Source organism: Staurois parvus, unplaced genomic scaffold, assembly GCF_062004578.1.
Source record: "Staurois parvus isolate SC_StPar_1 unplaced genomic scaffold, SC_StPar_1.0 ptg000613l, whole genome shotgun sequence".
NCBI lineage: Eukaryota > Metazoa > Chordata > Amphibia > Anura > Ranidae > Staurois > Staurois parvus.
This window is the reverse complement of record NW_028318409.1, coordinates 1,977,600-2,005,017: the sequence shown is the minus strand read 5'-3', so window position 1 is coordinate 2,005,017 and position 27,418 is coordinate 1,977,600. Positions and strand designations below refer to the sequence as shown.

At 40.5% G+C, this 27,418-nt stretch overlaps 1 protein-coding gene across 1 annotated transcript in view; it reads left to right on the top strand.

Annotated features, from left to right (window-relative positions):
- The window catches only part of UBE3D (ubiquitin protein ligase E3D), a 242,325-nt gene that overhangs the window by 66,619 nt on the left and 148,288 nt on the right, over positions 1-27,418 (top strand). Inside the window, exon 4 of the mRNA XM_089693096.1 lies at positions 26,557-26,782. Within this exon, the coding sequence (XP_089549222.1) occupies positions 26,557-26,782 (226 nt within the window). The remainder of the gene's footprint in view (positions 1-26,556; positions 26,783-27,418) is intronic.

The window sequence follows — 27,418 nt, the reverse complement described above, 5'->3', positions numbered from 1 at the left end:
AGTAACCTCGTCTAATTTTTTCATCTCTGCACCTAAGAGGAAAATATCATAGGTGTTTCCCATGCAACTATGAAGATCAGATCGTCTACATATTGTTTAATTACCCCACGTGTTGTCCTATGAAATGCCATAAAAAATTATTATCCTGCACTTACGCCTATAACTATTAATGTGATTGTGACTCCTCGTAGTGCCCATTCCTCAGAATAAGTGAATATGCTCCTAACATAAACCACAATAGCATAATCTAATAACAACAATGTGCATCAAAAACAATAAATCAGAAACAACAAATAATAAATTGCCAGTGTAATTAAGCAGGCTGCAGCTCGTATTAGGGGTGCTGACCCCCACAGAATGTAAAATTAAAAAGTGTAAGAGCGCTGTCCCTTTTAAGACATACTGTATAGACATAAACAGTTCCTTGTGACTTGTTTGTTAGTGAATTTTATACCTTCCAAAGTTCCAAATTATACCTTCCATGCAATTTGTGCTTCGTGCTCCCCACCAGTGATCCCACTCACTCACCAGCTCCTGTGGACTCTTATAAACAAACAAGAGTCAGACTCGCTTTGGTGGAGGAGATGTTGGGTTCTGCTGTGAATTGTAGTCTGCCTCTGTTCAGCTACACTAGTCTATTGCAATCCATCATCAATGGCAATCGGGTACTCATGCATAAGGAATGGAGGAGGAAGGCCACATAGTGTAATTCCAATTATTAAAATCCAAGGAATAAAACATATATTGCACTTACAATCCAATGATAAGGTGTAAACAAGCATTAAAAATCAGAAATGCCGCATCGGCATGCGCTCCTCCGGCCGGACATAGCCCTCACCACAGTCCGCACTGACACATTTCGCCCCTCTCACAGGGCATCTTCAGAGGTCAGCCTCTGAAGACACCTTGTTGGAGTGGCGAAATGCGTCAGCATCTTTGAACAAACGCTTGTCAGTGGGTCGATCATCAGTTGTAGCCATTAGCTATCAGATTACCAAGTTACCTTAGGGACACTAAACAGTTACTGGAAAAGTAATTTTTTTGTCTGGTGGTATGATTACGTGTGGATTACATGTGATATAACCAGTTTATATTCTTCTATTCCCTATAGCTTGGGTTTACAGGCTGCCTCCCATTTCCTAAGACTATCCAGCAAATACTGTATAATCCATCAGGAGTTTGTTCTTTTGAGTTTGGAGTACCTGTCAACACATAACTTTTTTATGTTCGATTGGAACTGTCTCCAAAGGTGTGGGGCATCTATGGGAGCCAAGTTCTCCCCCTCCCTGGCCAACCTCTACATGGGTTGGTGGGAGTGGTCCCGCATCTTTGGAGTGGACAATCCCTATCAATTGTTTGTGAAATTGTACTTTTGTTAAATAGACGACCTGCTGTGTATCTGCTCTAGGGATGTTAGTAATCTTGATGATTGGCTTAAATACTTGAACGATAATGAATTAAATCTGAAATTCACAGGACACATAGACAGCTGATTGATCTCCTTTCTTGATTTGGTTTTGACCAGTGACAGGGGGGAAAAGTTGTCCCTAGGTTCTACAGAAAGTCATGTACTGGTAATATCTTACTCAGAGCTGACTCATTGCAGCCTTACATACAAAAAAATATTTCAGTTGGCCAGTTTCTGAGACTCCGTAGAGGCTCTAGTAATGATGATGATTTTGACAGAGAAGCTGGACTTATGTTGAGTCACTTTGAACACAGAGGTAATTCTACATCGGTTCTCAGTCGAGCCTTGGGGACAGCTAGAAGTACAAGACAATGTGATTTACTGATCCATAAAAAGAATGTGTCCAGAACTCATGATGCACTTGTTTTTTCAACTTTGCACAATGCTGAGTTTAGTAAAATCCAAAATCTAGTAGAAAGGTAAGCTAAGCTTTTGGCCAAAGGTATTAGGACAGTCTCTTTTAGAGCACCTACTTTAGGTGGGTATCTGTCCCCTAGTTTGTATTCCAGCAAGACAACTACACCCTCTAACTGGCTCCAATTTAAGGGCATGTTTAAATGTGGCGTTAACAATTGCCCTTGTTCTCATGTGAAAGGAGGTGATATCATATATTCCATGAGTAAAGATAAGGATTTTAAGATCTTTTCCTTTATCAATTGCAACACAAAAAATTTGGTTTATGCCATTACATGTAAACTTTGTTCCATACAGTATGTGGGTTGTATGACCCATAGATTGAGGGATTGGTTGCATGACCATCTGTATGACATAAGTAAGAAACATTCTACTAACATTGCAAATCATTTTAATGGATGTCATGGTGGTGATCACCCAGCATTATACATGCAAGCGAAGTAAAAAATTGTAGTTCCTATAAGTGGGGGTGACAAGTTCAGGCTGTTATGTGAAAAAAGACGTTTTTCTGGATCTTTTGTTTGGGCACTAGGAAACCCTTAGGGTTAAATCATGAGTGCAATGTTTCACATTATTATGTATAAGAGAATGAATAGCTCATCTTTATACCACATTTTATGATTGATCTAATTTCGAACAATCATTTTGTGTGCATCTCTTTTCTTAATAGTCAACATACACTCACCGGCCACTTTATTACTTTACTGTGCAATTGCTTAGTAACACATATTGCTAATCAGCCAATCACATGGCAGCAACTCAATGCATTTAGGTATCTAAGCGTGTTGAAGACAAATTGCTGAAGTTCAAACTGAGCATCAGAATGAATGATGATGTGACTTTGAACGTGGCATGGTTGTTGGTGCCAGACGGGCTGGTTTGAGCAGATCAAAAACTGCTGATCTACTGGGATGTTAACGCACAATCATCTCTAGGGTTTACAGAGAATGGTCCAAAAAAAAGAGAAAATAACCAGTGAGCAGCAGTTGTATGGCCAAAAATGCCTTGTTGATGTCAGACATCAGAGGAGAATGGGCAGACTGATTTGAGATGATAGAAAGGCAACAGTAACTAATGTCAATATGGACCTTGTTGAATCTATGTCACAAAAACTTAAGGCAGTTCTGAAGGCAAAAGGGGGTCCAACCCAGTACTAGCTAGGTGTACCTAATAAAGTGGTGAGCAGTGAGTGTATATATCCTATTTTTTACTCCATAAGACGCACCTAGGTTTTAGAGGAGGAAAACGAGGACAAAAATATTCGGAACCAATGGACTGCAGACATAGTACAGGAAATGACCAGAGACTGTGGACGTAGTACAGGAAATGACCAGAGACTGCGGACATAGTACAGGAGATGACCAGAGACTGCGGACATAGTACAGGAGATGACCAGAGACTGCGGACATAGTACAGGAGATGACCAGAGACTGCGGACATAGTACAGGAGATGACCAGAGACTGCGGACATAGTACAGGAGATGACCAGAGACTGCGGACATAGTACAGGGGATGACCAGAGACTGCAGACATAGTACAGGAGATGACCAGAGACTGCGGACACAGTACAGGAGATGACCAGAGACTGCAGACATAGTATAAGAGATGACCAGAGACTGCAGACCTTTGGGGAGCAGGGGGGAAGCGGAGATTGCCTTCCCTCCCTCCCCGTAGTCTTCTGGGACATGTGACCGGTCCTAGAAGACTACGGTGCCATTCACAAAGCGCAGCACTTCTCGCACATGCGCAATGGTCACCCGGATGTGAAGCTGCAAGCTGTCACAGCTGGGTTCCCACACTGAAGATGCCAGCTCCAGGGAGAGAAGACGGCCGATGAAACCAGCTGTGGTGAAGACACCACTGGACCGAGGAACAGGTAAGTGGCTGTATTTTGAAAGTCAGTAGCTAGAGTCTTTGTAGCTGCTGACTTTTTTTTTGAGCTGGAACTCCGCTTTAAGGGGCAGCTGCTTTGGGCCCCGTCCTGGCGCTGCCACAGAAGAACCAAGCGGCCGGCCCGGTATTCTAACATGGTGGCAGCGATGGAGGGAATACCAGGCTGGCCACTCCATAAGATGCACAGACATTTACCCCCATTTTTTGGGGGGTATGTGTGTGTGTGTGTGGATAGATAGATAGATAGATAGATAGATAGATAGATAGATAGATAGATAGATAGATACATCCACTTTCCTTAATCATGTGTATGAAATTGTGTTCTAATGATTTTAAATGTCTTTGGTAGCAGCAGCTAACGATGGGCAGCTGCACTTTGATTGTGTTGCCAGGTTTTTGAACTAACGAATTTTCTTGTTACATCTTTGCATATATTTATATACCTGTGTGTGACTGTATATTGTGAGCTATGATTAAGCACTGATGGAGCGTGAAATGTGTTAGGTGTACTGCGTTCCTGTCATGTTTTGTGGAAGTGTTTTTATGAGTTTATGAATAAAGGTGATTCTATTGGATGTACGGCCAACCAGATGTTCTATTGTTCAATGAAGCCTGCACTGGACAGGGCCAGCACCTGACTGTGGGTGGTGGTGGAAGAGGGGACCAAGCTGGAGCAGTGTTTTGTGTCTTTTCCTAGGTATTTGTGTAGTTCTACTCCATGTATTGTTTGTTTGCCTTACCTTGTAATGATGGGCTCACATGTTGTGGCTGTAGTTTGTAGCATCATAGCTGATCAGTTCTCTTATATTCATGCATTGCTACAGCTAGCCTGTCCCTAATTACCAAAGGGACAAGACAACTTCCTGTTCTGGGTCACACAGCTTCCAATCCATGCCTTGCCTTCTGCTCTGTCTCATCAATAATGTGGGAGTTCTAATGTAATTAAAAAAAAAAATCCTCATGTTGAAAAAAATTAAGTGGGTGGCTCCTGCACTACCTGTGACAAGCAAGTGCAAAATGACTAAATATGTGAAATAGCTGCGGCACGCATCCATGCGTGTTCCCACACCTGAATCAGAATAAATGGAAAAAGGGGGTGTGCTGCTAATTTTATGAAAAAAACTGCTGTGTGAATAAATGAATAAATCAAACTGTGTATACAATTTTAATTTCACATGCATTGCAATGGATTAAGCATAGTGTATATGAACACAAATATCAATATTTATGATAAAGTAAATCAATAACTCAATGTTCAGTTATGCAATCCAAAAAGTTCCTAGTCCATAGATTTCAAGTGTCATAAGCATAGTGAAAGTCCTGTTCTGTGATCCATTCACATCAAACACCAAAAATAAATTCCTGTTGTAACACTCAACTTCACACAATTTGTGCCACCTCTGTGCTCACAGAACTCTCACCTTCAAATAGATGTGATACAGCATGTGTGTAATAATCCATCTGACCGTCAGCAATATTCAAATCCTCCTACGCCTCCATGCCACTAGGGACTCTTCACTTGGGTTAGCTCTGGTCATATGAAGGATGAGGTGCCTTTAACGCTTATGCCAATTCATGCAGTCATGTTTGCCATGTCTGTGAATGCCTTGCCTGCTTGTGTTTGTTAGATCTAATTACTATACAGCTTTCACCTGCAGAACACTAGACTTGGGAGACCTAGGGATTGTGGGATATGTACTGTACTTTCTTCACAGGAAATGTTAGTTCGCAGACTACAGACAGATGTCATGCATTGACATGGGCAGTACCATGCATCATGCCTCATGTTTAAATAGAAATGTCTGACACAGCAATGTGAAGATTTATCCTACTGTAGACAGCACAGTGGCTAAATGGTTAGCACTTCTGCCTGGCAGTACTAGGGTTGTTGGTTCGAATCCCAACCATGCCTGGAGTTTGCATATTCTACCTGTGCCTGCGTGGGTTTCCTCCGGGTACTCTGGTTTCCTCCAACACTCCAAGGACATGATAATTGGTTCCTGTCTAAACTGGCCCTAGTATGTGTATGTATGAATGTAAGTTAGGGACATTAGATTGTATGTCCTTTGTGGGTTAGGGACTGATGTGAATGTACAATATATATGTAAAGCGCTGCGTAAATTGACGTCACTGTAGAAGTACCTGTAGTAATAATAATAAAATAATACTGTAAGCTGTGCATAGGACAACAAGTGATGCCATGAAACTACATGATCAATGTACATCTTATGCAGTTGAAATGCCTTTAATTTCTTTATCAAACATCACGGGACACAGAGCAGACTACTCATGACTATGTGGATTATAGGCCACCTATAGGTGAATGAACACTGGCTGACCAATCAGAGAGGAGGTCCTCCCCTATATAACTCCTCTTATACAAGAAGTACTTCAGTTTTTTTCCAGTGTCTGCAAGGTGGATGGTCATTGAAGTGTTGCATGTGCTCATGGAGCATACCTGAAAGTCCAGAATGGTTCCATTAGAGAATCAGGGACTTTAATCGGATCCATTCAGAAAACTGTTAGCCAAAATGGATGGTACCCAAGACTCGCTGGAAAAGGAGAAGAATCCTCTGGGTTTTGCCTGTAATGCAGCCTTATGGCACAGGACCCTGCAAACGGAAGCCTGTGCAGTATGATACTAACCAAGGCACTTTCTGGCGGTGAGCTGTACAGGTCCGAGGCATTGGTCCCACATTATGGGGACCCAAGTCCTTGAAAGTCTGCATGACAAAGCCAACCCTGATGGGTGAAGGTTGGACTCCTGTTATGATTCAGGGTACTTTGGCGGGAAAGGTAAGGCATTTGCAGTATTTCTTTAAAAAATGACTGTTTTGTCATTCTCCTGATGGGAGCAGTGTGCTGTTTGGTCTGTGTCTGTAAGGGAGTATTGGGCTGCAGTTTCTCCTCCAGCCACTCGAGGTCATGGTTCTTCTCTCCACAGCCTACACTTGTACAGTGGAGGCAGGATTTAGATGGTTGGCCATTATAGCTTGTGTTTGTAGTCCCATGTGGCTGGCAGTTGGTGATAAGTACTCCAATTCCACCACAAATGCTCTTTTGATGCTTTAACTTTACCAAGTTTGGAAGGAACTTTTCTGCCAATATGTCAGTAATTAATTAAGGGGACTGCCTCTATTGTTACCTAACTCTGCCTAAATTACCACTTTGATGATTTTGATGTTCCTATTTTGCTAACCTTTGGAAGAGATTTCTCTACTGATGTGCTTATGCACTTAAAGGGGACTGCCACATTGTTATTCAGTTCTGCTTAAAAACATCATTTTCATTCTTCTACTCTATCAAATTTGGAAAAACTGTTTTCAGGATCACAAATCCTAATCAAAGCATTTTCCATGGATGTGTCCTGGACAAGAATGTCATCCATCAATGTATAAGGAAGGTTTTTCTGGTTTATGTACTCCCCTGGATGGTGCCCCAATATCAGGCACCAGAGGGAGGGGAAGCCATCCTCTTTATATAGTTGTCATTACAGATATCTTCTACTGGACTACATATGTATGTTGATGCAGTGTCTGGGACTTCCTATCTTTATCTCCAATATGATGTGTCTTAGCTGACAGCTCAGTGTAAGAGGGAGGCTCATACTGTTTGTAGTATCCTCCCCTGGATTACACAACCTTACCCACGCATAGAACCTTAACAATTATGTCTTCCATCCATGGTGATTTTGATTGGCAGACATATATACATATGATATGGAGTATGTTCCCTTTAAAGAGGACTGTGAATGATCAAGTTCTGTAAATTTATACACGGAGCATATGCATCCTTTATGGCGAGAGATATTAATATGGATATTAATTTTACTAACTGATTTGTCAATTGTTTTAATGGGTACTCCCCCTTTGGGGGTGTTACTCGGGACCTGTGGAGTGCGGTAGATATTTTTTCTGTTTTTAGAAATGTTTGTTTAATAAAGAAACAATTGTGTGTCGTTTACCACCAGCCCCTTAATTATTGCTTTTCAATATGAATATATACAAACAAACCCAATATTCTGGTTGAGTCCATAACTGGTTTTGTTTTTATGCAGTTTCTTATTATGTTGGTAACTAGGGACTCCTGATTTACTTATCATTGATATTCAGGACCTTGAGGCTTTTGTTTGGAGGTTTTGTATGTATCACAGGTTACATGCCAGGTTTCAGAGTTGGCTATTTTTTTCCAGAGGCCATTGCATCTCACTCTCTAGTTCGTATCTTTTTGCAAGGAGTAATCATCTCAATCAGGACATTGTTCTGCCTTCATTCTTTCCTGGGCCTCAGTCAGCAAGAGAGAGATCCTTGCATACCTTGGGTATGGTACACGCTATAAGGGTCTTCCAGAAATTGAAGGCACAGGTTAGGAAGTCGGATGCTCTTTTTGTACTGCCTGACAGGCCCAAGAGGGGGCAGGTGGCATCTAAGACAACTATTTTACATTGGATATGCCAGTTGATCATTCATGCCTATGGTTTGAAGGGTAAGAGCACACTCTACCAGGTGCGTGGGGACATCTTGGGCGATCCGCCATCAGGTGTCAGTTGCTCAAATTTGCAAGGCTGCTACATGGGCTTTGGTTCACACATTCACAAGTTTCTACAAGGTGGATGTGAGAGCCGCAGAGGACTCTGCCTTTGGCCACAGGGTCTTGCGAATGGCTGAATAGGTCTTGTGGGATTGTTGGTGGTGGCTATCATAGTGTCACCCTCCCCTCAAAATTTCTTTATTGCTTTGGGACATCCCACATAATCATGAATAGCCTGCTCTGTGTCCTGTGATGTACGATAAAGAAAATTGGATATTTTCTACGTATTTACCTGTAAAATCTATTTCTTGGAGTACATCACAGGACACAGAGGTCCCTCCCCTCTTTCTGGAATTTCATTGCTTGCTACAAAAACTGAAGTACTTCCTGTATTGAAGGGGTGTTATATAGGGGAGGACCTCCTCTCTGATTGATCCACCAGTGTCCATTCACCTGTAGGTGGCATATAACCCACATAGTCATGAAGAGCCTGCTCTGTGTTCCGTGATGTACTCCAAAAAATGGATTTTACAGGCAAGTATGTAGAAAAAATCCAATTATTCTAGACAAATTACAGTTGAACTATTGTTGGTAGTTTAAATGTAATTGATGATGCTGTAAAAAAAAGAGACGTATTACACAGAAAGCAGTTAAAGTGTATACAAACACTAACAATTTATTTCCCTTGTTTGCTCCCTTATGGTCTGTTAAATATAACATTGAAAACATTTTGTTATATCTGTTCGACATGTGGGAAAAGTGGTTTATCCAGCCAGAAATCTTGTGATGTGGTAGCTTCATGTACTTTCTTTCTTGATAGACATTTATCAGTAAGCATTGTTCAATGATATCTTCATTGACTACAAAACACTTTCCCCAATGTGTAAAGAGGGGGAAGTATTATATAGTCCTAATACACTTCCTTCCTAGGGTGACTATGCTGCTGGCCATACATGTATAGACTACTCTCATTCAGTGTGTGGGTTAAACAAAACAATTCTAACAGATTTTTACATCCATGCTAACAGATAAACAAATCCGCAGATGAATGAATTCCCCCCCCCCCCCTTTTAGACTATTCTATTCTGACAGCCAGCACCACTGTCAGAACACCTGAAGAGTACCTTCATCTCACTGGATGCTGGTGCTGTTCAGCTAACAAATATCTGACAGGTCAGACTACATTTGATGAAAGAATCAACCTTTGTTGAATGGTACAGTGCTATCAGGGCCATAAATGGGCTGAATTTCAGTCCAGTCCACAGGAACCAGCTAAAATTTGAGCACTATACAGCCAGGTTTAGTGTATGCTTGCCTTTGAAATCTGCTTGGATACTTATGCCTTGTTTTTGGTTAATGTTTGAAGTAGTATTAAACCTTTAGCATTATTTAACTTAACACAATGAATGCAAGTTCTCCAGTAAACAAATTATAATTTGCACCCCAGCACTTTAAATCTTTTAATTCTGCTGGCTTCTGCTCTTTCAGTGCTGCTTTCCAATACTTCTGGACTTCACAGGAAAGACCGTGGACAGTGCAATCTCCAGTCAGCCTGTTGTTCGAGGGAGCAGTGGCGTGCTTTGTTAGCCTAGGCTATGAAACTGATGTACAAAGGAAGACGCAACCCTGCATGCAAGAGTGGCTCCATAAGACTTTTCAAGAGACAGGAGCCACTCTGAAAAAAAGAAACCTGGAGCAGTGGTCATGGCACCAACTTAAAGTATAAGTTCCCCTTTTGGAACATGTTACACTTATATTTAGGGTGGGACATGTAACAAGTTCCAGCAGCCTCTTGCACTCTCTCCTCCCTGTGACAGCGGGCAGGGGATATTCTCCCCACACCCGCTGTCACTATTTTGAAAAAAAAAATGTGGCCGTGTAGGGCTTTGCCCGCATGACTCTGTCATTCATTTACAGTTTTCTGTGTATGTACAAACTACAACTACCATTAGCCTTTGTGACAGATATCTTGAAGTACTGATTGGACTGCAGGGTCGCTGATAAGTGGCCTCTTAGTTCATTCACAAGCTAGTCTGTATGAAGGTCTTGTCTTGTCAGTGCTTGTCTGCAAGGCTCTGGCATTGCACCCCTGATCCACTGATCATGGGTGCAATGCTTTCCAGGCTCCTTTGGGAAAAAATAATAAATGCTAATTTTTTTCTCCTGCAAAAATATGTGCATTTTTATTATTTTTTTTCCTAAAAGGTGAACTTATCCTTTAAAAAGGAAGATAGGCAAGGATTAAAAGATAAAGAAGCTGCATACTCATAAGTGACTAAATCAGCTGTTGAAAGTGCTTAAAAGAACTGAGGGTTTCATATCACTTTAGGTTTGTAAACTATTGCACGGTTGTAAACTATTGTATGGTTTTTGTTAACAGTTTCATTTAGTCTGAGAAATAGCAGACTTTCTCCATCTGAGATTAGGTTTCTGGCTAAATGGAAACAAGAATAAAATGTAAGCAATGTCTAACAAGTGAGATTTATTACAGTTTTTCCATTGTATTATTTGAGCACATTACTATTCCTAATGTAACCCATTGAAAAAGATATATGTCATTTTCAAAATAGAACAATTATAGTTTAATTTGTAGAGCAGGCTCTGCAACTTGTTTCGTCCATTTCTCCTTTCCCACTTTTTTGCAGTTTTTTATGACTTGAATCTTTAAATCCCTGTCACCAAATGTCTTTCTGGATTCCAATGTACTTACAAGTTGAAACCGCTGGGCTGTTGATTAAATGGGATGAATTTTTATATGCAGCCATAACTCTTAGCCACTCTGTACCTTCAGGATTCTACCTTCTTAAAATATAAACCGCTAAAAAAGTGAGAACTCCTCAATCAGAACACCTTCATAAATGACATGGGTGATCTATGAGTTATTGTAGTTATTGGTTTTCACTCCACCTAGAGCTAGTGAGATCTTGCGATGTTCACATTTTAGAAAAGAACAGGTGATAGTCATCCTGTCATAACAATTTCTTCAGTGCATTTGATAGTCTGACTGCTCAGACAAGGACTGTTTCAGATACTGCATCAAAGCGTTTGCTATTGAACATAGTTTACTTGTTTGAGGAGACAGCTCTGTAGGGCGCAAGATACATATGCGTCTAGGTAGAGACATTTTTAACTTAACCATAAATATGGATGCAGTATTTCAGTTCTGGCTTCTAAAGACGATTTCATGCTTATGTATGTGTGTGTATATATATATATACAGTTGCAAGAAAAAGTATGTGAACCCCTTGGGATTCCTTGGAGTTTTGCATGAATTGGGCATAAAATGTGCTCTGAATGTCATCTAAGTCACAACAATAGAAGAACACAGTCTGCTGAACATAATACCACACAAACATTAGATGTTGCCATGGTTTAATTGCACATAACATGTAAACATTCACAGTGCAGGGAGGAAAAAGTATGTGAACCTTTGGACTTAATAAGTGGTTGACCCTCCTTTGGCAGCAATAACCTCAACCAAACGTTTCCTGTAGTTGCAGATCAGACCTGCACAATGATCTGGAGTAATTTTGGACCACTCCTCTTCACAAAACTGTTTCAGTGTAGCAATATTCTTGGGATGTCTGGTGTGAATTGCTCTCTTAAGGTCATGCCACAGCATTTCAATCGGGTTGAGGTCAGGACTCTGACTGGGCCACTCCAGAAGGCGTATTCTGTGCTGTTGCAGCCATTGTTTTGTTGAATTAATTGTATGCTTTGGGTCATTGTCCTGTTGCATCACCCATCCTCTGCGGAGCTTCAGTTGGCGGACAGATGGTCGTACGTTTTCCTGCAAAATGTCTTGATAAACTCTGGAATTAATTTTCCCATCAATGACAACAATCCGTCCAGGCCCTGAGGCAGCAAAGCAGCTCCAAACCATGATGCTCCCTCCGCCATGTTTTACAGTGGGGATGAGGTTTTGATGTTGGTGTGCTGTGTCTTTTTTTCTCCACACATAGTGTTGTGTGTTCTTCCCAAACAACTCAATCTTGGTTTCATCTGTCCACAGTATATTTTGCCAGTAGTGCTGTGGAACATCCAGGTGCTCTTTTGCAAACTTCAAACGTGCTGCAAAATTCTTTTTGGACAGCAATGGCTTCATCCGTGGTGTCCTCTATTGTACTCCATTCTTGTTTAATGTTTTCCTTATTGTAGATGTGTCAACAAAAATGTTAGCATGTGCCAGAGATTTCTGTAGGTCTTTAGCTGACACTCTGGGATTCTTCTTTACCTCATGCAGCATTCTGCGCTGTGCTCTTGCAGTCATTTTTACAGGACGACCACGCCTAGGGAGAGTAGCAACAATGCTAAACTTTATCCATTTGTAGACAGTCTGTCTTACCGTGGACACATGAACATCAAGGCTTTTGGAGATACTTTTGTAACCCTTTCCAGCTTCATGCAAGTCAACAATTCTTGATCGTAGGTCTTCTGAGAGCTCTTTTCTGCGAGGCATGGTTCACATCAGACAGTGCTTCTTGAAACCAGTAAACCCAAAACAGGTGTGTGTCTTTTAAGGGCAGGACAGCTGTCAGCAACACATCCAATATCATCACACTGATTGGAGTCAAGGTTGGCTCACTCCTGGCTCCAATTAGCTCTGGGAGAAGTCATTAAGCTAGGGCTTCACATACTTTTTCCTCCCTGCACTGTGAATGTTTACATGTTATGTGCAATTAAACCATGGCAACATCTAATGTTTGTGTGGTATTATGTTCAGCAGACTGTGTTCTTCTATTGTTGTGACTTAGATGACGTTCAGAGCACATTTTATGCCCAATTCATGCAAAACTCCACGTAATCCCAAGGGGTTCACATACTTTTTCTTGCAACTGTACATATATATATATATATATATATATATATACAGTTGTGTTCAAAATAATAGCAGTGTGTTGAAAAAAGTGAATAAAGCTCAAAATCCTTCTAATGGCTTTTATTTCCATACACACAAATGCATTGGGAACACTACACATTCTATTCCAAATCAAAACATGAAGAAAAATATATCAAATTTGTGTTGTTCCTCTAAAAATATTGAAGAAAAGTGAATATTAGACTGTTCAAAAAAATAGCATTGTTTGTATTCTTCTTTACAAACTCAAACATTCACTATATAAACTGAAAAATGTTTGAAGATTTTGCTTTCCTTTGAATCACTTAATTAATATTTAGTTGTATAAGCACTGTTTCTGAGAACTGCTGTACATCTGTGTTGCATGGAGTCAACCAACTTCTGGCACCTGTGAACAGGTATTCCAGCCCAGGATGATTGGACTACATTCCACAGTTCTTCTCTATTTCTTGGTTTTGCCTCAGAAACTGCATTTTTGATGTCACTCCACAAGTTTTCTATTGGATTAAGATCCGGGGATTGGGCAGGCCACTCCATAACGTCAATCTTGTTGGTCTGGAACCAAGATGTTACACGTTTACTGGTGTGTTTGGGGTCGTTGTCTTGTTGGAACACCCATTTCAAGGGCATTTCCTCTTCAGCATAAGGCAGCATGACCTCTTCAAGTATTCTGATGTATTCAAACTGATCCATGATCCCTGATATGCGATAAATAGGCCCAACATCGTAGTATGAGCAACATCCCTATATCATGATGCTTTGCGCAACCATGCTTCACTGTCTTCACAGTGTACTGTAGCTTGAATTCAGTGTATGGGGGTCGTCTGACAAACTGTCTCCAGCCACTAGACCCAAAAAGAACAATCTTACTTTCATCAGTCCACAAAATGTTGCGCCATTTCTCTTTAGGACAGTCAATGTGTTCTTTGGCAAATTGTAACCTCTTCAGCACATCTTTTTTTCAACAGTGGGACTTTGCGGGGGCTTCTTACAGATAGCTTGGCTTCACATAGGCGTCTTCTAATTGTAACAGTACTCACAGGTAACTTTAGACCTTCTTTGATCTTCCTGGAGCTGATTGTTGTCTGAGTCCTTGCCATTTTGGCTATTCTTCTATCCATTCGAATGGTAGTTTTTCACTTTCTTCCACGTCTTTCAGGTTTTGGTTGCCATTTTAAAGCATTTGCGATCATTTTAGCTGAGCAGCCTATCATTTTCTGCACTTCTTTATATGTTTTCCCCTCTCCAATCAACTTTTTAATCAAGGTACGTTGTTCTTCTGAACAATATCTGGAACGACCCATTTTTCTCAGAATTTCAGAGAGAAATGCACTGTAACCAGCATGTACAACATTTGCTGCCTTCCTTCCTTAAATAAGGGAAATAATTGCCACCTGTTTTTCAAAGAATGACCTCACTAATAGAACTCCACACTGCTATTATTTTGAACATGCCCTTTCAATTAGTGATTCAATTACACAGAATCAGCAGCATGCATGTCATGACTGTTGGGTTTGTTGGATTTCTATTACTCTACTACACCTGCTAGTAAATTATTTGCCATGTAGAAATATATATAACTGGCATGGCGGTGATCAGGGACACTGACTGGTGACAGTATGAAAAAAAAATATTTTTTTAAATTTTTTTTATTATTTATAATTTTTTATTAAATTGTTTTTCTTTCTTTTAAGATTTTTTTTTCATATTTCACTATGTCCAAAGTAGTAAAATGTTACCATAGTAACATTGTACTACTTTGGGGAAGTGATCAGCATTTTTTTTTTTTTTTTTTTTTTTTTTTAACACAATTTGCTTATGGCTATAAGCAAGCATTTACCTGAATGACATCAATTCATTCAAGGATTTTTTTTTTTTGTGCTTAGCTGTGATTTCTCCACAACTAATCACATGATATATGCATGTGATCGCTGTGACCATTCACAGCTAGACACTAGTATACAATGGATGGAATGAATGAAGCCATCCATTGTATACAACTGTCATGTGACCTGCTGTGATTGGTCACAGCAGGTCACATAACACCAGCAACGGGGCCGGTACTCAGATCTGTCATCGGCCGTGTCTGAGGTACACGGCTGGTGACAGATCGCGCGGCTCTGGAAGCGCGAAAACTGCGCATGCCCGGGAAATCTACAGCATTTTGCCGGCCGCCAAACGGCTATTGGCCGGGTAGCTATTGGTGAAGGTAATATGCTGATAGAGCTTTGTGACCTCTAAGAATAAAGGTAGACAATGTGATGGTAGGTTTTTTGTTTTTTTTTTAATTTGTTTTGTTGTTGAAAAACATAAAGTATATAAAATGATAGCATACATCTGGGTTTGAAAATGTTCTATAGTAAATAACTTTAATAATTACAAAAAGAGAACAGTACAATAAAAATACGCACAAAGAGAATATGAAAAGGAGAGGGGGAACTTGGGGTTGAATTACATGTGGACTATTTCCAATCTATATACTGTAAGTAGAACCAACCTGAAAAGCTTGTGAAGTCGAATATCGGGGTTGAAGGTATAGCATATATATTGTAATGAAACCCCCCTGAAATAGCCAAGAGGAACAGACTGAATAAAATATTTTATTACTATAATATAATCCAATCTTAATTAACTATTGATATAAACAATCCAGTAATGTTATTGAAAGGTATAAGGCATTCATGAAGCCTATGGCAGGGTTTCATATAAAAAATGAATGGTTTAAATTTGCAAAAAAGTCTTTCCATTTTAATATAGTCAAAATACACTGCTCAAAAAAAATAAAGGAACACTTTGAAAACACATCAGATCTTAATGGGGAAAAATATCATGCTGGATATCTATACTGATATGGACTGGGTAATGTATTAGGAACATAAGGATGATGGAAATGAAAATTATAAACCTACAGAGGACTGAATTCAAAGACACCCTGAAAATCAAAGTGAAACTTTATGCAGCAGGCTAGTCCATTTTGCTGAAATTTCTTTGCAGCAACTCAAAATGGTACTCAGTAGTTTGTATGGTCCCCATGTGCTTGTATGCATACCTGACAATGTCAAGGCATGCTCTTAATGAGACAACAGATGGTGTCCTGGGGTATTTCCTCCCAGATCTGGACCAGGACATCACTGAGCTCCTGGACAGTCTGAGGTGCAACCTTGCAGCGTCTGATGGATTGAAACATGATATCCCAGAGGTGTTCTATTGGATTTAGGTTAGGCGAGTGTGGGGGCTATTCAATTAAATCAGTTCCTTCATCCTCCAGGAACTGCCTGCATACTCTCGCCACATGAGGCCGGGCATTGTCATGCACCAGAAGGAACACAGGACCCACTGCACCAGCATAGGTTCTGACAGTGGGTCCAAGGATTTCATCCCGATACCTAATGGCAGTCAGGGTGCCATTGTCTAGCTTGTCTGTGCATCCCTCCATGGATATGCCTCCCCAGACCATCACTGACCCACCACCAAAACGGTCATTCTGAATGATGTTACAGGCAGCATAATATTCTCCACGGCTTCTCCAGACCTTTTCATGTCTGTCATCATGTTTCATGTGCTCAGGGTGAAACTGCTCTCATCTTTGAAAAGCACAGATCACCAGTGGCGGACCTGCCAATTCTGGTGTTCAATGACAAATGCCAATTGAGTTCTATGGTGCCGGGCAGTGAGTACAGGGCCCACTAGAGGATGTCGGGCCCTCAGGCCACCCTCATGAAGTCTGTTTCTGATTGTTTGATCAGAGACATTCACACCAGTGGCCTGCTGGAGGTAAATTTTGTATTGCTCTGGCAGTGCTCATCCTGTACATTCTTGCACAAAGGAGCAGATACCGGTCTTGCTGATGGGTTAAGGACCTTCTATGGCCATGTCCTGCTCTCCTAGAGTAACTGCCTGTCTCCTGGTATCTCCTCCATGCTCTTGGGACTGTGCTGGGAGACCCAGCAAACCTTCTGGCAATGGCACGTGTTGATATGCCATCCTGGAGGAGTTGGACTGCCTGTGCAACCTTTGTAGGGTCCAAGTATTGCCTCATGCTACCAGTAGTGACACTGACCGTAGCCAAATGCAAAACTAGTGAAAAACAGTCAGAAAAGATGAGTAGGAAAAAAAATGTCCGTGCAAAACCGTTCCTGTTGTGGGGGTCATCTCATTGTTGCCCGTTGAGTGCACCTGTTGTTAATTTCATTAATACCAAAGCAGCTGAAACTGATTAACAACCCCTCTGCTAATTAAAGTGGTTGTAAACCTAAAAAACACAAATCAATCTAATCCTACAGTTTAATATATTCTACCTATACTAAGCATTTGAGCATTTGAGCTTAGTGTGGTATCTTCAAGCAACCCCCTTCTCTAGAAATCCCTCCTGCTCTTCTGAACAAATTAAATCCAACACAAGCAGAAAAATGGTGTCGCCACTCCCCTTCTCCTGTCAGTGAGAGGCTGTGCTGAAGACGAGACCAGCATGAACCTCCATGTAATACACTACAACCACTTTAACTGACCAGATCAGTGTGTGTTTATGTGTGTATGTGTATATGTATGTGTGTGTGTATGTGTATATACAGTGAGGAACAGAAGTATTTGAACATCCTGCGATTTTGAAAGTTCTCCCACATAGAAATCATGGAGGGGTCTGAAATTCACATTGTAGGTGCATTCCAACTCTGAGAGACAGAATTTAAAAAAAATATTCAGGAAATCACATTGTATGATTTTTAAAGAATTTATTTGTCTTGGACTGCTGAACATAATTATTTGAACACCTGAGAAAATCAGTGTTAATATTTGGTACAGAAGCCTTTGTTTGCAATTACAGAGTTCAAACGTTTCCTGTAGTTCTTGACCAGGTTTGCACACACTGCAACAGGGATTTTGGCCCACTGCTCCACACAGATCTCCTCTAGATCTGTCAGGTTTCAGGGCTGTCACTGAGCAACACAGAGTTTCAGCTCCCTCCAAAGATGTTCTATTGGATTTAGGTCTGGAGACTGGCTAGACCACTCCAGAACCTTGATCTGCTTCTTACGGTGCCACTCCTTGGTTATCCTGGCTGTGTGCTTCGGGTCGTTGTCATGTTGGAAGACCCAGCCACGACCCATCTTCAATGCTCTGACTGAGGGAAGGAAGTTGTTGCTCAAAATCTCACAATAAATGGCCCCATTCATCCTCTCCTTAATACAGTGCAGTCATCCTGTCCCCTTTGCAGAAAAGCACCATCCAAAGCATGATGATACCACCCCCATGCTTCACAGTACGGATGGTGTTCTTGGGATGCAACTCATCCTTCTTTTTCCTCCAAACACGACGAGTGAAGTTTAGACCAAAAAGTTCTACTTTGGTCTCATCTGACCACATGACTTTCTCCCATGCCTCCTCTGGATCATTCAGATGGTCATTGGCAAACTTCAGACGGGCCTGGACATGTGATGACTTGAGCAGGGGAACCTTCCGTGCAAAGCATGATTTGAAACCATGACGGTGTAGTGTTCTACCGACAGTGACCTTTGAAACTGTGGTCCCAGCTCTCTTCATGTCATTGACCAGCTCCTCCCTTGTAGTTCTGGGCTGATTCCTCACCTTTCTTATCAGTGATACCCCACGAGGTGAGATCTTGCATTGAGCCCCAGTCCGAGGGAGACTGACAGTTGTCTTTAGCCTCTTCTATTTTCTAACAATTGCTCCAACAGTTGATCTATTTTTACCAAGCTGCTTGGCAATTGCCCCGTAGCCCTTTCCAGCCTTGGTTTTTCCCATGGTAATAGTTGGCGTCTGACTGACTGTGGGGTGGACAGGTGTCTCTAAAGAGCTCATACAGGTTCTTCTAAGTTAGATTAATGAGTGGAGTAGAGGTGGACTTTTTAAAGGCACAGTAACAGGTCTTTGAGAGCCAGAATTCTTGCTGTTTCTCAGGTGTTCAAATACTTAGGTTCAGCAGTGCAAGACAAATAAATTCTTTAAAAACCATACAATGCGATTTCCTGAATTTATTTTTTAAATTCTGCCTCTCAGAGTGGGAATGCACCTACAATGTGAATTTCAGACCCCTCCATGATTTCTAAGTGGGAGAACTTGCAAAGTCACAGGGTGTTCAAATACTTCAGTTCCTCACTGTGTGTGTGTGTGTGTGTGTATATATATATATATATATATATATATATATGTATATATATATATATATATATATATGAATTGCTAAGCATAAATAAGTACACCCCAACAGATTTGACAGAAGACTTTTACTTTCCTTTCAAAATCAACATTTTATATGGGATACTATACTACAAAATACTACCTCAAATGTAAGCCATTGATTGCAAACAAGATTTGTTAATGCACACACAAAGTATTTTCCTAACAAATTAATTCACGACCATGTTGCAAAAATGAATATACCCTAATGAAAGTCTTAGGAGAAAAGCTAAATTTTGGACAACAAAATGCTAATTAACAACAATTCAACTACAGGTGAGTCTAATTATTCATAAAACAGGTGTCCAGCAGATAGTTGATTTATAAAAGGGGCTTACTTAAAGAAAACCTCTCCCATTTCATGCTGTCAACAATGTCACCACATGGAAGACAAATGTCATAAGGCCTGAGAAAGAAAATCATTTCTTTACACAAGAAAGTTCAAGGCTACAAGAAGATCAGCAAAGCTTTACTTATCAGTCAGAATACTGTAGCAAAAGTGATACAAAAATTTACCAAAAGGTGGAACTGCAACCATCTCACAGTGATGTCCAGGCCATCCATGGACGTTAACACCTCAACAGGAACATTTTCTGATGAGAAACATGGTGGTGGCAGTGTCCTTCTGTGAGGCTGCATGAGTGCTGCTGGTGTCAAGGAGCTGCATTTCATTGATGGTATCATGAATTCACAGATGCAATGCTCTATATTGAAAGAGAAGATGCTACCATCACACTGTTGCATTTCTGAAGAACAGGGTGAAAGTGATTCAGTGGCCAAGCATGTCTCCTGATCTGAACCCAATTGAACTCCTGGGAATTCTGAAGAGACAAGTTTAGCATCACTCTCCATCCAGCATCCAGGCTCTAACAGAAGTCATTCTTGAAGAATGGAAAAAGATAGATGTTGCAATATATCGCCAACTTGTTCATTCTATGCCTATATAAAATTATTAAAAAGTTTAAGAACGAAGGATCGAAAAATCATGACACATCCATTCCCAACCATTCTACTCGTTACTTGACTCCTTTAGATAATGAAACTAAAAGTAAGAGAAAAAAAAAATAAATGTCCTTAAGCCTTCCATACACTAGTAGAATTGTTTCAAAAAACGTCATTTTAAGAATGTTTGTTGTCTTCTCTAATTGATGGTGGGGTCAAATTGATCTTTGTTTTTGACTGCAATGATGAGAAAATTCGAAGGAGCAGGATGGAATTTTTTTCTTGACCGAACACATTTCTAGCAGTGTATGTGGATTTTGGTCAAGAAAATGCATTCACATCAAAATCAAATTTTAATGGCAACCTTTTTTTTTTTTTTTTTTTGATAATTTTCGTATGAGCATTCATTCAAAACTCTACTAGTGTATGGCCAGTTTTAGTGCATACATACTGTATAGGGAGATATACAGAACAAACGCATAAGAACACACTTCTTTTAATAAAAAAAAGTAGATTTAATAGCTAAAACCAAGCACTGCAAGTCTGGTTGGTAGATGCTGTAATAGACTTTGTATAATGTTTTATTTATTTTTTTTTAATTTGCAAAAATGGGATGGAGAGAGCAGAAGAACCAACTGTATATACAAAGACAGTGTCTGGTAATCTTTAAAAATTTTCTGCATTTTTGCATGGAAGAACATGCCTAAAATACAGGAAACAGTGAAGACAGCATCCATTCATTCATTTCTGCAGATATATCCAGATATAGATAGTATGTATTATAGAATTATCAAGTACACATGATGAGAATGTATAGAGTTTTAAACTGAACCACCAGTGTGGAACAGTGAGTACCTTGTAGGCTGAGCCTGTTGATGCAGCAGTACTCTACAGGCGTACCTCTTTCTACGAACGCCTCAGTTAATGTAATTTTCGGTTTACGAATGAAAATCCATTGAAAATAATGCCTCAGTTTACGATTTTTTTTCACAATACGAACGGATTAATTGGTTTTCAGTGCATTTATGATTTTTTTTTAATTATGTCCCTGTACAGTACTATGCCTTTAAAGTGCAGTTTATAAAGAGTTTTGAACAGAAGACTTTTTTTGACTTTTTTTTGATTATGATTAGTTTGGTAGTGCATTCAATTGATATTACAGAGGTCTAATTGAAACATAAAGAGAAATTGGTTTTGGCTTTGTTTTATTGATTTGAATAACTTTTACAAAATAGTAAGTAAAAGTTTTACCTTAGATTTTTGTATATGAATTTTTCAAAAGTATTTTTTCTTAAGAACAGTTTTATTCACCTATTATTTATTTATTTTTTGTTCTTAAATTTTGATGGTTATGAGCCACTTCACTAATATGGATCATAAACCGAATCTCCCTCAGTGGACTTCTAGAAAAGGCTTGTAGATTTTTTACTGCATTTCTATAAAGCCACTTATGAAAGCGGGGATTGCCCCCAGAAATGTATAAAAAAAACTACTTTTGTGGCTGAATGATTCTTGTTCTGAACCATTACCAATCGTATGCTTGCACCCTGGACTTCTGTGGATATACAGTTGTGTCCAAAATTATTCAACCCCCACTGAAATTGAGTGTTTTGGCCAGTTTGACATTGCTTTTGATCATTCAGTCATCTTGCTTACATTTACATTAAAGAGGCACTTGTAGGTCAGACAAATATAACATAACAGTTATAATGAAATAACCACAAATGTCTTTTCTGTGCTCACAGCATTATCAGTTTTATTCAACCCCCAAGTGACATTCAATCTTAGTACTTAGTACAGCATCCTTTTACAGTTATAACAGCTTTTAAACGTGAAGCATAGCTTGACACAAGTGTCTTGCAGCGATCTACGGGTATCTTCGCCCATTCTTCATGGGCAAAGGCCTCCAGTTCAGTCACATTCTTAGGCTTGCGCACTGCAACTGCTTTCTTTAAGTCCCACCAGAGGTTCTCAATCGGATTTAAGTCTGGTGACTGCGATGGCCACTCCAAAATGTTCCAGCCTTTCCTCTGCAACCATGCTCTAGTGGACTTGGAGGTATGCTTGGGATCATTGTCCTGTTGAAAGGTCCAACGTCTCCCAAGCCTCAGGTGTGTGACGGACTGCATCACGTTTCCATCCAATATCTCCTGGTACTGAAGAGAATTCATGGTACCTTGCACACGCTGAAGCTTCCCTGTACCTGCAGAAGCAAAACAGCCCCAAAGCATGATTGACCCTCCACCATGCTTCACAGTAGGCAAGGTGTTCTTTTCATCATAGGCCTTGTTCTTCCTCCTCCAAACATAGCGTTGATCCATGGGCCCAAACAGTTCTAATTTTGTTTCATCAGTCCACAGAACACTATCCCACAACTTTTGTGGTTTGTCCACATGGCTTTTGGCATACTGCAGTCGACTCTTCTTATTCTTTGGAGACAGCAAGGGGGTACGCCTGGGAGTTCTGGCACGGAGGCCTTCATTACGCAGTGTGCGTCTTATTGTCTGGGCTGAAACTTCTGTACCCACATCTGACAAATCTTTTCTCAGTTCCTCAGCAGTCACACGGGGACTTCTCTCCACTCTACGCTTCAGGTAGCGCACAGCAGTCGAAGTCAGCATCTTCTTTCTGCCACGACCAGGTAGCGTTTCAACAGTGCCCTTTGCCTTGAATTTGCGAATGATGCTTCCTAAGGTGTCTCTTGGTATGTTTAACATCTTTGCAATCTTCTTATAGCCATTGCCCTTCCTGTGAAGAGAAATCACCTCTTCTCTTGTCTTCCTGGACCATTCTCTTGCCTTCACCATGTTTGTAACCACACCAGTAAATGTCTAGAAGGAGCTGAGTATCACAGTCATTTTAAAGCTGCCTAATTGGTGCTTATTATGCTTGATTGCTGCTCGGTGACATCCACAGGTGTTTTCAATACCTGATGGAAAGCACCTGTATGAACCTCTGTTCTTCAGAGTGGTAGTCTTTAAGGGGTTGAATAATTGTGGCAATGAAGAAACCACATAAGAACCATTTACTACTGTATTACATAAACAATTGATGTCATTTTAGTTGCATTTGGGTAGTTACAACGTCCTTGTAGGATTTGATTCTGAATACAATTCCAAATGTACACTATAGTCCCTAAACCCCTTTACAGCATTGGGGGTTGAATAATTTTGGACACAACTGTATTATAGGGACCACCACTTTTTATTTACACCTCTCCCCTTCCCCTACCTCCTTTTGGCTCTCCCCCCCCCCCCGCCTTTTCCTACACTACCTTGCTGGCCCTCTTTGGTATATTACTCTGATCCTATGGTACAGCTATGAAGCTACATACAGTATATTTTTTCCTAGTGAGGTTCGATTAAGTGATCCTTACTACACCCCTTTGTAATTTTTGTTCTTGCTCTTTCATGTATTTATATTCCACAATTGCATTTACATACTATATATGCATAAAAAAGGGTCTACACATAAAGGTAATATATTTGAATAAATCTTTCCCTTTTCAGTAATTCCTTCAACAAAAATAGTAATAGATGTAATGGTGTAATGTGGAAAAAGTAAATCCACCTTTGACCTTGCTTGAACTGCCCCTTTTAAACCCGACCACAGCAGCTCAATGGGATTCAGAACAGTACAATGCCTAGGCCAGTCCATAACCTTCCATTTCCTATTTTTGAGCTATTCTTTAGTGGGTTTGCTAGTTTGTTTTTGATCTATATTGTGTTGAAAAACATGGTTCACCTTTTGGACAGATGGTCTCACGTTTTCTTGAAGCAAACTTTGATATGATGTAGAATTTGTAGTTGTCCAGGTTATTAAATCAGCAAAGCAAGCCCATAACATTTCCATTCCTATGTTTCACATTAGGCACAAAGTTTCCTCTCCGGGCCAAAAATGTTTACTTTTACTGTGGTGGAACAGCACTATCTTTGAATCATAAGTTCACATCACATTGTTCCCGAATGCCTAGTCTTTGCCTAAATATTCAATGGTAAACTGTAGTCTTACTCTGTTCTTTTTTGACAGCTTTTATCTGGTGCATCTATGCAAGCAATCTCTTGCATTGCATGCATGCCTTTTGATGCACTCATGATGAAATATAGTAGGTGTATGGGTATATGGGCATACAATTTTAATGCTTTGTGTCTTTTAAGGTAACTTTGTGGTAAAAGTAAGGAAACCTTCAAACCTGTGTAATATATTATGTGCTTTTACTTAACAAGAATGCTGTACATACAAACTACTTACAATTGTAGGAAATACTACAAGACATACAAAGTATTACAGATAAACTATTCTGACTCTGCCCCCTTCCCCCCACAATAGTGTCATGTACCTCCCAATGTTGTATCCTCTGCCCCTTTACATCACCCTCCCACTGTAGTGTCCTGTGCCCTCCCCCCACAGTAGTGTCCTGCACCCCCCCCCCCCCCCAAAGCAGCATCCTGTACCCTTCCCAAAGCAGTGTCCTCCCTTCACATCACACATCTCTGTCATTTCCTCTGCCCCCCTTCACATCAACCCCCCACTGTATAGTATCCTCTGCCCTGGCCCATAGCAGTGTCCTCTGCCCCCCCATCCCCTAAAGCAGTGTTATCTGTCTTGTTCTCATCAGAATTGCCCCCCCCCCACTGTCCCTCCTATCCCACAGTGTCTCTGCTGTCCCCAACATTCCACTGTGTCTCTGCTGTCCCCCCCATCCCAAAGTGTCTCTGCTGTCCCCCCTCCATCCCACAGTGTTTCCTCTGCCCCTCCCTCCCACAGTGTCCCATCTTTCCCCTTCACATCTCACATACACAAACACACACACACACACACACACACACACAGGTAGCACTTCCTACCTGCCAGCATGTGTTCAGCAACAGAGATCAGAAGACCACACAGTGCTGGGTGGAAGGCGGGAGCTGCGGCGTTTATAATGCCAAGCTGGTGATTGGTTGCTAGGACCGCCTTGCAACCAATCCCTGAGCAGCTTCTGCTCCCCTCCCTCCATCCAGCACTATGCTGCCTCCCTCTCTCCACTCCACTACTGCTGGTAACATGAAAGCAGCATTATACTAGTAATGGCAGTGATCAGCAACTTATAGTCAGACTGTGATAGTATAGAAGGCAATCTGACACTGACTAACTGCCACTGACATCACCAGTGACACTACTACAGTGATCAGTGCTAATAATATACATTGACAGTGTACACTGGCTGGGAAGGAGTTAACATCTAGGGGCAATCAAAGGGTTAACTGTGTACTTTACAAATGTGTGAAGTGTGTACTGTGTGCTGATTTTACTAAGGGATGTGCCGGTTTTTAGGGAAACAAAAACCATCACATCCCTGCTGTCAGGACAGAGCTCTGTGTTGGTTACTATCACAGAGCTCTCTCCTATCATCCACTTCGCTGATTGGCAGGTCCTGGCCATAAATCATTGGCTGGGACCCGGTGATCGGCTTGTGCTGTAACGAATCGCAGAACAGCCGGCGTGGAGCATGCCCCCTAACCGAAAGAGCCAGATCATGTATCAGATACATCAGTATATTTGCGTACAGTGTTGCATGACTGAGCAATTGCTAGGTAAAATAGCACAGTGCTGAATAGCAAAAAAATGCCGTAGTCATTAAGGGAATAAAACCTCCCAGAGGTCAAGTGGTTAATATTTTTTCGGATGGCCTTAGAGAGCTCTTTTGATCTTGGATGATGGCACCAAACACATCAAAAGAAAAAAGAACACAAGACCCCAGATATCTAAACTTTAAATAAGATATACTCCACCTCCCTAATGAAGTTCTAATCACTGACACCTATTCTGGATCTGTAGTATTATGGTAGTTGTACTTACATTTTTTTTTATTTGGCAAATCTGCATTTTTGTTAGATTATGTGAATGAATACGCAGTCATATTTATCTAATTTTAGCCTGTTCAAATATGTTGAAAAAGTCAACAATTGCCATGAGATGTCCTTTTTTGTTTTGTTTTTTTCACCTGGCTTTATGTATATCATATGTATGGAAAATAAAAATGGACTTCTCAATGGAATAATATCCTTAGGTAGCCAAAACGTCATGAGCAAAACTATTTATTACATTTCATGGAAAAATCAAATGATCGTGTATTGTATGATTTATTTTTCTGACCAAAAAAAAAATCGGGTGCTTTAACTTAATACCTAGTCATGTGCTGTATTAACTGGCTTCATAATTGTTTCATTGTGAGTTATGAATTGTTGATTGCATTACCCTCATCCTATTCCAGGCAGTTCCTCCGAGTACTTCCTTTGCCCACTGAAAACTGGAGCTCTTTGGTTGAAGAATGGTGCTGCCACCCCGATCCCTTTGCCAATCGACGATGCTTGCCCAAGGTTAACGACTGTTTTCTGGGAGACACATTCCTTTTGGTGAATAAAGCAAATATCTCGGACCCCCCTGGAGAGACTAATGAGATGTCAGCTGTTCCTCATCCAGTTGATGCTAATGTCTCAGTAAGTTATTAGTGTTAATGACATCAACTAATTGGTACATTTATATTGCCCAGTATAACTTTATTATCTCAAATGAGTTTTTTTCAGACAGAAGGGGGGCTTTTAATCTTTCTCAGCTACTGTTTCCAAATGTTCTTATCAAATTGTGGTATGTGAGTGACTTGAAGTGGGTTATTAATTTTTTTCTGACAATATTGCATTTTATAAGATCATATCTTACTGTAGGAGTCAAAGTTTATAGTCAACCCTGCTGCTACCATCCTGTTCATCTGTTTAACTGGAGAGAGTTAAAGCAGTTCCAGGATTGATTACAATGACCATTTGACCTTAGCTGGAAAAGTGTACTAAAGTATAAATCCAGTTTCTTCTAAAACACACATACCCAATAAGAGCAAACATCTTTTTTCATTGCTTTTTGACCCTCAATACTGTTTCTGATAGGTTGCATTAAAGGGGGCATCAATCTGGTAATGCGCAAACAATGTCTGCCCATTGTTGTCTCATTCTCCTGTTGCTTGTTCCACTTTTTAAAACTATGGCAGATAATTTGTCTGTCTAAAAGGGACTAAAGATAATACTATTTTCTTGGTGTGCATAGACAGGCTTAGGAATTGGAATTTTAACATCTATATTGGA